The 12,478-nt window shown below is 38.4% G+C and overlaps 1 protein-coding gene across 1 annotated transcript in view; it reads left to right on the forward strand.

The window, feature by feature from the left end:
• LOC110164932 (ERC protein 2) overlaps positions 1-12,478 on the forward strand; it is a 149,591-nt gene that overhangs the window by 90,957 nt on the left and 46,156 nt on the right. Inside the window, exon 15 of the mRNA XM_055166416.1 lies at positions 8,036-8,183. Within this exon, the coding sequence (XP_055022391.1) occupies positions 8,036-8,183 (148 nt within the window). The remainder of the gene's footprint in view (positions 1-8,035; positions 8,184-12,478) is intronic.

Consider the following 12,478-nt stretch of genomic DNA (forward strand, 5'->3'; position numbering starts at 1 on the left):
CAGTAAATAATATTATTCCTCCATTTTGTAGACTAAAATGGGATATCAACTGAACTAATACTTTGGAAGTCGATATCCATTCCACCAAAATGTTCATGGTCAGCACCAAAACCCATTACCAGTATCATATTGGTGCATCCCAATTAATTAATATCCTCATATCCTAAGCCTAACCATTTAAGTAAGTGGCTTCTCAGCCTGATTTATTCTTAATAAACCATGCTTTATTAAGTTTAATTAAGATGTAGTTATTATAGTGATTTGCACCTATTTTTTGTTAATATATATTTATTCATTTCAGAGATATTCAATGTCCATTTAGTTATATATACACAAGTACATACACATACATACATACACATCTATCTTTTATATTAATTTACATATATGTTCACAACAGTACCCCCCCATACGTGTGTGATATTTGTACCTATTTTTAATGCTTTTTTTTTGACCCAACCGACCTATACTGTAGTACTAATTATTAGTAAATATGCAATTATTTAAGATCACTAAGACCTTTTATCATTTTTAGTGATTGCATTCATAACTTCCCTGTGCAAGTTTGTCTCTATGTTTATGGTGTTTTCATTATAAAAAAAAAAAAAAAAAAACAGGGGGAAAAAAGCACTATAAATCTTTATTATTAGCACAGGTCTTAAAAATAGCATTGACAGTGCATTGCATATTGTTTTGTATTGGATTTTTAATATTGCATATCAGGGTTAGTTACTGTACAAAACGTGGCAATACAAAAGGAAGTTGGCTTTGGGTGCATACGACATGTGGTTCCTTAATAGTTTTTAAATTCGTCCCGCTCACCCCTCGTAAGGTAGCCAGAGCAGGCCTCCCCTAAAAATATGTTTGGAGTTGAAACACAGATTTACCATCAACTGGATTTAAAGTAAGCTTACTAAATGAAGCCAGAGCATGTGTTTTATGTTGGAAATAGACATTTTCCCCACCTCCTCCGTTGTAAATAACCCAGTGTTCCAGAGCCATAAATAATAATGTCAGTCAACCATGCCCCATTCTCATGTCCTCTGCTTGCTCTCACCACAAGCCTCTCGCTGGCCCCTGGCTCACTGCCGCACCTTCGCTCACGTACAATCAACGCGCCGCCATAAAACGTCACTGGAATGTTTCGACCCAGCTCCGCGCTTAATGTGGAAAGGCATGACTGCAAACTACAGCACCCCAGTAGTAATGGATGTTCTTGGGGCCACTATTAGTTGTTGTAGCTAAAGAAAATGCGTCACAAATGCACAGTGAGACATGAAAGGCCGATGTGCTCATATGTACAGTGCTCGGGGGAAGGCTGTATGGATGGCTCCCCCGGGCACGACACGGACGCATCTGTTTCTGTCCGACTGACTCTCCGCACTCATAATTTCAAGTAAGTCATAACACAAATTATAAACACATATTCCTCAACCATGACGCCTTGGAATAACAACACGGAGTGCGTTGAGCTGATTTAGGGAAGGCTGGGACCCTTAAATCTCTACCTTTGCTCCCCTTTCTCCTCTGCATCCCCTTGGTTGCACAGGTGGCAGTGGCTTGTCAAACACATATTTTCTTACTGTCCATTTCCTTCATCTTTTGCCATGCCATTTTTTTCACTTTGTCCCTTTCTTCCTCCTAAAGAACTTCAGTGTCTTTATTCCAATTTAGATGGTAAATGACATTAACGCCACAGAGTGCTGTGCTCAATGTGTCTTTGAGTTCATGGAAAGGTTTGCCAGGAATTGTTTTCAAAATACTCAGTAGAATTGGGAATGATTGGGGAAGAAATCACAACAACAATTTCAAAAAAATATTACTCCTAAGAGTGAACAGACAGAATATAGAATTGAATTATTGGAGGCCACACATTACATTTACTTTCAAAATACTCAGACTATAAGGTGCACCGGATTATATGGCGCAATATTTATAATGTTGAATTCTCTCGTCTTCCATACATAAGGCACACCAGATTATAAGGCACATTAAGTGAAACAAACGGACGGACACTTGAGACTGATCCCTTAGCCCAGGCATCCACGATCCATTGGCAGATAGTAGCATAATTCGCCCGACGTTGCCTCTCTGTCTTGGTGAATGTGTATTACAAATGTGAATGTGGGTGGATAATTTAAGTTTGGCTTTTTATTTCCTACGAGGAGGGCTCAAATATACAGTGAGTAATAATGTGTTTAATGCAGCTGTGTGCAAATTTTTTTTTACATTTTACAGAAATTAAACTTAAAATCACATAGCTCATTTGCATAAACTATAAGTGCTGAAAAAAACTGCTTGCTCGACCTTCCTGCAAGATGCTCCTGACTACGGTGGCCGTAAAGCTCAGAAAATCCAGCCTAGCAGTGTGACTTTGTAGCTTACCAAAGTCGTAATAAAACACAGATTTTTGAGTGCCGTGTACCACATAAAATCAGTTCAAGGTCAGTAAGCACAACCAGAATTAATACATAAGGTGACCTGGATTATAAGGCGCACTGTCGATTTTTGAGAAAATTTAAGGTTTTTAAGTGCGCCTTATAGTCCGAAAAATACACTATTTATATTATTATACGTTTCTTCAGTCTTGTTTTTTCCACTTAAATTGTCCAAATTAAAATAAAATTTGTTGAGATGTCATTGCTGTGCTTGCAGTGCTCCACAGTATGGCATTAAACTCATGGAGGGAGGCCAAGGTACAAGTCAGGTGTGTGGAGAGGCAAACTCACGCAGTGTAAGAATGCATATTTTGAAGGCATTAAAATGCATGTAACTGAAAATGCAAAATAGATACATTTAATGCCATACTCTGCAGCATTCCAAGAAAAGCAATAACATCTCCAAGCGGGTGATGGACCTTCCAAGCGGGTGATGGACCCTTCAAGCGGGTGATAGACCTCCCCACCAGAAAAGTTACATAGTGTGCACCTTTAACTGAAGTGTCTATTTCTCAAATCAGTTCTCATGCATTTTTGTCTTTCTCATGTCTTTACTCTGCTCTTGTCTGTCCATTCTGTCTCCCCCCCTCCTCCCCTGTGACCCCGACCCCCTCGTGTGCATTTCCCTCTCACCTCTCATCGCATGGTCATGTACTTTAGCCATCCATCTCCCACCTCTCTAGATCTCAATGTCTCAATATGTCCCAGGGACCATGAAGTCTCAATTGGAATCACATGTTGCAGTGGAGCAGAGAATTTCACCCCTTATAAATAAGTTGTCAGTTGTGTCCATGCATCTCTGGGCTAAGGCTGCGGGCTTTGGACACGCATGGACCGTCACTTCATCTTGCTTTTATAATACACTTCACACATATCAGGCAACACAAGTCTACTGAGTCTTTTGATATGGATATTGCGCTTTGGGATTTACTTGTCAATTTATTGGACCATCAGATGCCTGTTTAGTGAATAGTGTCAAGACTCAAACTTCATCTTAAAAGTAATGGAACCTCTGCCTCTTTCAATCAGACAGGAAATAAATATATTCTTTTCTTTTTTTCAATATGCTCCAAGTCCGTGTTAGCTTGGAGTGGTGCAGCCCAAACAAGTAGGGCTGCACAATATATCGCAATCAAATTTGAGTTTTAGGTGCAATTATCAAATCACAAAGGCAGTAATTATTTAAATAGAATGGTTTTTGCAAAGACTTAAATATCCTGCTATTTTATAGAGAAAGACCTCTTCAGACTTTTTGTGTATCAGTTCATATTCCAGTCTTCTCTGAAATGTTAACACTCCTGGAGTTGTTTACAATGTGTATTCTGAACGTAACCCTACTTTTTAAACATATATTGCACATCTAATTGGAATATTTGTCAGAAAAATCACTATTTGAATTTTCCCAAAATCATGCTGCTCGACAAACAAGTTATAGAAATGAGGTAATAGATACTGTCCAATCATTTATCTTATTAATATCTGTGTCCCCCACCTCCGTAGCTCTATCCTGAATCTTAAATTACATTTAAGGACAGATATTCGGTCAAACTAGACTAGATGAAATACGCCGATGTGTGCTAAGTTCAAAGACAGCGAGTAAAAGTAATCAGTGAGCAGTAATGTCCATGGTGCATTCCCTGATTGAGGATGTGGGAGACAAACATTACAGGGACGCTAATCATATTAATGCCTGTTTTATTGTTTTAGGAAGACATCAGTCAGCAGCACAATCTCCCCATACCACTTAGAAAGCGCCCACAGGGAATAGGCCATCGACAGTACAGCTCTGCAGTGTTAATTTTGAGCCTGGAAGTGATTTGCAATGAGGCATGTGGCTACTCTGGGTCTGTGCTTTCGTTAGGAAAAAAACAGTTTAGGTCGACAGATAAATCAGAGATAAATGTTAATGACTTCCAGAATCATTTCACTTTCACAAATTGATATTGCTGGCAAAACTACTTGCTTATTCTGGGGCTCAGGTCTGCTTTGTGGTTACAATATTAGGAGAAATAGTAGTAATAGTAGCACATTATAGTAGTGGTAGTATTTGTAGCAGCAATGGTTGTAGTACTGCAGAAATAATATCACTAACTTTGTGGGCAGATTACTTGCTGTAGTGGTTGTGGATTGGTTATGAGGAAAAATGAGGCTTAAGCTACTAATAGTATAGTATTAGTAGATTTTCCTAAATTGGTAATGGTAATTGTTGTTGTGTATATATATATATATATATATATATATATATATATATATATATATATATATATATATATATATATATATATATATATATATATATATATATAATTTTTTTATTTATTTTTTTTAAGAAGACTAAAATAACTTACATTTTGCACATTTCCAAATATCTTGCAATGAAATACAGGTTAACATACGCACTCATGGCTGTCAATCTTTGAATTTGTTTGTGAAGTGTAATTAGTTTATACATTACTTTGTACATTACCAAAGTATTCCAAAAAAGTCTAGACAAGAGACACAATTTGCTTCTTATTTTTCAAACCGTCAACTTTTTTAAGCTAATGTACACTTTTTCTTCAAACACAAATACACATCTACATCTTATTTCATATTCATTCTGTCAAACCATTTTTCCATAACCCATTTTCCAGCCATGCAAAAAATCTTCACTGTAAAGCATTTGCGCAGGTCCAGGGCAGTGGGTCTGTGTGTGTCCCTTACAGTCAGCGTTAAAAGAAATAACAGCAGAGGTGTGGGGAGACGAAATGTGTCAGGCCAGTCCAGCTCTGTGATTAATGGTATGATTAGCTGCTACAATCTCTGTCAAGCACACATGTACGCACGGCCCAACGCATGCTCCCACAAACACACAGAGCCCTATTAATGCTTCAATGGGAGAATCCAGAGGCCAGATGCTGCGTGGAGATAATTGTACTAAAAACACGGAATGTGAAGTCCCAGGCCAGTAAGACGTACTTCGAAGTTCAGCTTGTTTATTTTTTCAATTGGGTTATTTCTGCAGGGACTTAAATCATGGAATAAAAACACGGTCTATTGCAGGTCATTTTTTAATAGAGTGTATTTGCAAAGTGACCCTCCCACTGCTGTCCTTTCCTCTTTCCTTCACCTCACACAAACTTTGAAATACTGTAGCTGCACTGTTGCCCTCCAGTTTAATGCACACATAATTTGAATGCTGTGAGATGAATATTGTTTGTCTAACTTGGAATGCTAATTTGACAGCCATAAATGGTCACTTGAAGAAATTTAGTATTGGAAAAGATTGAAGTGTTTTGATTGTGATTTGACCATTGCGAGGTTTTCATTCATTGATAACAGTCCTGTCATGCTTGACTGTGTAAGACAAATACATGCTGAATGCAAAATACACTACTGAGAATAATTAAGGACAATTTTGAGATTGTTGGTCTTGACAATATTATATTAAATCAGACTAAATGTGGTCTACATCTTACTTTTTGCCTCACATGTTTGCCCATACTTTCAACAAAATAATAGAATTTTGAATAATCACAGATAATACTACTACTACTACTACTACTACTACTACTACTACTACTACTACTACTACTACTACTACTAATAATAATAATAATAGTCATAATCATATCATGTAAATACTGGATACTAGTATTGGAACTATGGACAAACTTGAGTCTTTCCTGAATAGTTTGAATAGTCTACATCAGAGTTAGTATAGTATTACATTCTAATATTCAGAAAATAAATTCTATTGTATACAAAAGAGTGTGTTTTTATTATCACTGTGGTATAAAAATCTGTCACTTTTACATACTATCAAAATCAAGTTTGAAATGTTAGTATTGTGACAGCACTAAGACAGTGGCAGCGCCTTTTATGGTCAAGGCATGATTAAATTCCAGATCTGGGTTTTGGCATAGCATCACTTGCCCTTACATTACCATTCCAATCACGTGGTGTGTCATTTGAACCTTTTTGACTAACCTCTTGTACCACTTCCTGGACACCTGTACACAGTGGTAGCTCTTATCAGTGCCCTCTAACCACACCGTGACCACAGTGACTCGACTCAGTAACAGACGATGTCATAAAATGTCAGCCCACTCCATTACATGATTACCTCCACATGACTCATACTGAGGTGACGCTAATACTGCACTTAGAGGACCACTTCAAAGATGTCTTCCTCGTCTGTGTGGAAAGCCAGTCTGAGAGAGAAGCCTTTTCATTGACATCAGTTTATGTCTGTAGCGGTACACAGCTGTTTATCTGCGTCACTGCACGGTCCACCTGTTTGCCTTGTATGTCTGTAAATAGTCATTCGTATTCATTCTTGTTTTCTGTTTATGCCCATTAGTGGCTGAGACTAGTGATGCACCAATACCAACACTGTTATCGAATATCAGAAATCCATCCCAATTTCAATACCATGAAATCCATGGATCAGCTCCAAAATATCGGTTCTACAGATATTTTGACTGGGACTATGAATTGATGTAAAAAGATTACTGGTCATACCTGGTCTAGAAAGTCTCATAATGTTTGAACTTTTAATATACAAAGTTGTTATGTAGTTACTTCAGACGTATATAAAAGCTACATACACATTTTGTCGTACAATATTTCTTGTTTTTAGGAAAATAAAGTCTGTTATTAGTCCCCACACTGGTATCAGGAGATATCGGGAATTGGCAGATCATCATATCAGAAACTTGCATCTCTAGCTAACACCAGCCTATATTCCAATATCTGTAAGATTTGAGGACTTATCACAGTTTCTGTTTGTTAGCTTGGCCTATTGAACTTGCACTGGTGTGTGGGGTTATATTAGGAGACAGATGAGGTCTCCTATTTACAAGTCCATCCGCAAACCCAAATCAAAACAAGCTAAGACAACAATAGGGGTAGCCAGGTCAGGCCCAGAGGTTTGAAAGCAGCATTATGGCCCTGAATGATTATGCTAATAACCCCACACTCAGTGCAACATCAATAGGCCGAGCTAACTAACATAAACAACAAGTAGGTGTGTTAGTTTCAGAGTAGTCTCATTGTAGTTATCTCCTCCAATCAGGCAGATATAAGGAAGTGTTCACCAACATTCTGACTAGAACTGAAGAAGCAGCTTGGATGAGTTGCGAAATGTATTTGAACAAAAAACAAAAACATTTGTTCACTTGACCAGTTGAATTTCTCCTTTTGCCATGGATTCTACCTGTATGACTGAGAGATTTTACACACATTATTACACTTTGAAAAATCACAAAAAGTTGAATAAATTGCAATCTGTGCAATGCAGTCTAATTAGGGTTGGATGATATGGGGACTTTTAACCAGATTTGGAGTCTAGTTTTGGGTTCACAAAGGGCTCTTACTGATCAGCCTCTGTCATGCTCTGAGTGAGTGACAGCTGGATTTAACCAACTCTCAGAATCATCATATGGCTTTAGTTACCACTTATTGGCATATTTAAGAAAATAACTCAAATCCTTATCAATTACCGGCTCAGTTTCCTGAATGTCTCTCCCCACTCTTCACTCCCTTTTACATTCATGTCTGTCCAAAATAATAAAGCCTGTAACATAAATACGATGTGTTCCTTTTCTTTCTTTTAGGCAACAGGCTCTATTGGCGGCCATCAGTGAAAAGGACGCCAACATTGCTCTTCTGGAGATATCCGCCTCAAATCGAAAAAAGGCCCAGGAAGAAGTGATGGCTTTGAAGAGGGAGAAAGACAGACTCATGCACCAGTTAAAACAGCAGGTAGAGTCCCATGATGCTTTTATTTTATAATTGTCAACAATATGATCAATAAGAGTCCAGCAATTCTGCCCTTGAGCTAGGCACAGTGTATCCTGGCCTTGTGGTTAACATTTAGTGGTATTATACATCGTAGCAAGCACAACAAATTCAAACCTGCTGCAGAACAAAAGGGAAGTCTTGTGTGCATTAGAGCAGCCTCTTGGGCAGACTTTTGAACTTACAAACCAGAAACAGAGAGAGGTTAATAATTCGTGCTAATAAACAAAATAGACCTCTCCGCCTCAAACCGCATTTACTGCAATCAGTCATCACAAAGTAAACCAGTCGATAGGAAGCTGCGATGCTAAATGTTAACTCATAAAAACAGATGTTAAGCTATTGGCTAAAAACATTACGCAGTAGACCTGTAACCGGGGCTGGTATCATCGCTGAGTCAGATGCGTACTTTCCTGTCTACCTTCTCCTGGTCAGATTCCAAATATGCATACAATTGCACCCAGATACCCATGATGCATTGCTTCTACTATGACTACAGGCAAATGAAGGTATGTGGGTGATTAGGCTTTAGCTAGGACCACATCAGTGACTGAGCTAACCTGAACACTAACGATAATGAGCCAGCAGCGGGACGTCCACATATATAGTCTCCTGAGTCACACAGGGGGCTTCTGGGAAACGTATTTTAAAAGTCAAGCAGATGCATCGACTGGGTGTGTGGTTGGGAGTGCGAAGCTATGTTTGTTCCCGTCTCGTAAACTGTAAACAGGTCCCGAGGGGGTGCCATTCCATTCGTGGAATTTCAAGGAAAACCTATTATCTGTTTATCGCCAGCCTGTGCGTCATTTTTTCCCGTTTGGGTGAAGCAACAGTTACAGTCCACCTGATGATGTGATGAGTTCCAATTTGCAAAAGGGCCAACCAGCCTACGGGCCTGGAACATCGAGAGATTAGAGAAGAAAAGTAGACTTGAGTGGAGAGGTTGGCATGTGGAGAGAGCTCGCTGCACAAATGTTACTAATTTTCTCATACCAGCGCTTCTTAAAAAGTATTAGAGCACGCATGCACTAAAATAATATTACACTGTACCATGATGTGTCAGTTACAATAGGGCCACCTACCATCACAAGCTTTTTATGTGAGAGTTTGTAATCTATGAAACTTATAGACTTAAAAGTACCACTAAGACCTCAATGCAATCTCTCTGGGGGTTATATCCCAGTCTACTGACCCATTGACACACATACCAGGTTTGGATCTTTTAAGGCCTTCAGAAGCCAATGGGACCAGGAAGTTTGACCAGGAAATGCCAAAAAATTATGGGAGTGAAATTCTCAGAGGAGAAATCTGATCTGCAGACAACTGATAGATTTACAGATAGCAGTGGCCCGTCTGACCTCTCTGTATCCCGCTTCTGGATGCTCTACTTTTTAGACAACTCTTCACCTTCCTCTCCATGGACAAACACATAAAATACTTTGCCACACACACATTGAATGCAGAGTGCTTAGACATCCCAAGAGCCTAAGTATAATACGTTTTTTGGGGGAGTTCTCAGAGTGGTCCCATCCCGGTGATGAATGACTGAACTTTGATGGTGCTTTGAAGCTGAGAAAAAAATCATTCGGAATTTGCCCTTTTTCAGCTTCTTTTACTCCTCAGTGACTCAAACTCTCTCTCACACACTCTCTCACACACTTTTCAGCTATAGTTTTAACCCTAATCCTGTACTCAGTTTTACTCAAGGTGCAGTAACTAAATGTAGGTCTTTGCATATTTAAGCTTCCTTGCTGTTATAATATTCAAATAGGGTTCATATATTTTATAAAGTTTACCAGCTCAAAATAGTTCAATAACAGCAACTCATCTGCATCCAAGCTTGCTGCAATTTACGTAATTATTCAATCAGTATTTGATAGTATTTTTCTGTATTAAAGGTTACTGTCTTAAAAATGTGGAAAAACAGAACTAGTTCATTTAAAACAGTTTGACGTGGTCCAAAGTTATTTCTCACTTACCTTATTCATTCCAAGTGTCCTAATTAGTCACTGAGTTTATAAGCACCAGAAAGGAGTTTGCCATCAGACTAATGCTAACAACAACTAGCATGCTAACTGTACATTTCCAGATTCTCTGACAAGCAAAGGTTTTATGATGAAGACAGTACACAGTGACTTAGACAGTACAGTGACTTATTTTGAGAGCTGGGCAAGACTCAATCATGAAAAAAAAATCAGGTACAGATCCTTTAAGTATTTGGATTATATTCTTTTTTATTTAACAAAATGTTGATTCTAGCATGGTATACTGTCTGATTGCCTCCTTGCATTCACTTGGGTGGTCACTAATGAATTTCAAGATGACACTGCAATTCCAAACACTGTCTAGACATGATCATTATTGACTAGTATTTTCTGCTTATTTCTGGAAAGATCCTGAATCACTTACACAAATACAGCCATTTATAGCGGCACTGTAATCAAGATGTTTTGTGCTATTTGTTTAAGGGTTCTCTCTCCAGCCATCTTTGTCCTTATGTGTTAACAGAGTGTCACCGTAATCAGGACAGGCTTGTGATTTAGCGCAGGTTCGGACGGTAAACTTTTGAGGCAGCTGCTAGCTCTGCCGTGGGAGCATCCTGGCTATGTTTATATCAGCAGCTGCACTTTGATACACACAGACGCACACAATGCACCATCGTAAAATACAGGACAAATCTGTTATGGCCATAAACGTCACTGAAGAACTCATCTTCTTTGGTCTCCTGCTCTGTCCACTTCCACCTGTGTCTACAAGCAGGCCGCCTGTCCACTGTGTTTACTCTGCACAGCCTGTAATTAAGACTGGTTAAAACACATTCATACCATTGCTGGTTTTTATTGCCCTGTTTACTGGCTGCATATGTTCTTACAAAATAATCATTCCTCCAAAAAACGAAGCGAAAAGAGAGAAGAGACACCAGCTCTGATCGTTCATGAAGCTAAATCCGTTAATAAAAACTTGTTAAGGGGATGTTAAACTAAATCCCATCTCATAAAAATAAATATTAAAATCATATTTACCTAAAAAGGTGTTAAGAACGCTAAAACAAGGTTGATTTCCTGTCTACTATCTCTGTAACATATTAAAATACACAAACTGTTGCACTGCCAGTTCCTGTTGCACTGGTTCTCATTATCGCCCAAGGTCAATGAACAAACTATGCCGGGTATTTCACTTTAGTCGGACTAGAACTATAAAAAGGTACATACACTAATCTAGTGTATGTGTAATTTATGCGCAGAGTTTAAAAACACAGTGGTGTGAATGAAACCATATACAATTTCAGGTATGCTTGTGTAAGGAAACAACATTATAGTATAGATCAGAAAATAGCGTAATATGGGCCCCGTTAACTGTGTTGGGAAAGTAAATTTTCAAAGTTCAATTCACAAATTTCAAAATGAACTAGTTAATTTATAGTTCATAATTGTTTATAGTTATTAGTTTGTTCATCGTTCCAAAAATGAACCAGTTCATCACCTTTTTTTCAATACGTTGTTGCAAGCGATTGTTTTTTAATATCATTGCCAAAGCCCATATAGAACCACGGACAGCAATTATTAAGTTAAAAGAGTTTTTAACAAAGAAACTATGTGTTTTTTTTTGGGGGGGGGGTTCACTTTTTTGTTTTGTCTTGTTTCGATGATCCATGCTGCGATACAATACTGGTGGCTAGTGTTGTTGCCAGATTGAACGTTTTTCTGCTAAATATTAAGGGCTCTTTACAGTGTATTTAGCCAGGTTTTTGCCTGGAACGCTAAAGAAATCCGGTACGCTATTTAACAAAGTTAAATAGATAGTGCACCATTCACAGACACCAGAATCAACGTGTTTACAGTTCGTTCATCAGGCAGAGCTTTCAGTTCATGTTCGCCCAAAATATGAAAAGAAAAATAATCTTTAGGTACAACACTGCTCGTTAATATATTTAAATTGGTTACTCTGTTGAAGCCCAAAGGCAAAAAGCCAGTACAGATTAGTTAAAATATATCTCTGTGGGTAAGAGGTAGGTATTATTATTACTCAGTACCTTTCCACTGGTACATGACATTTCCTGCATAACAATAGAATAGGCTCCCTCTGCTTGTCTAGTAGTGAATATAATAGTAATTGTCCAGGCTTCAATAACAGGTGTCTGACTGCGAGTGTTAAACTGAAACAAGCCCCACCCAGTCACACCTGCTAGTGTCGACATCTGAGGTCAAATAGGGCAATACACCTCAACCTGTCCATTATGGCTACAGTCTAGTCTGTCT

The sequence above is a fragment of the Boleophthalmus pectinirostris genome, unplaced genomic scaffold, assembly GCF_026225935.1.
Source record: "Boleophthalmus pectinirostris isolate CB_2022bp ecotype Guang Dong unplaced genomic scaffold, ASM2622593v1 HiC_scaffold_8, whole genome shotgun sequence".
Classification (NCBI taxonomy): Eukaryota; Metazoa; Chordata; class Actinopteri; order Gobiiformes; family Gobiidae; genus Boleophthalmus; species Boleophthalmus pectinirostris.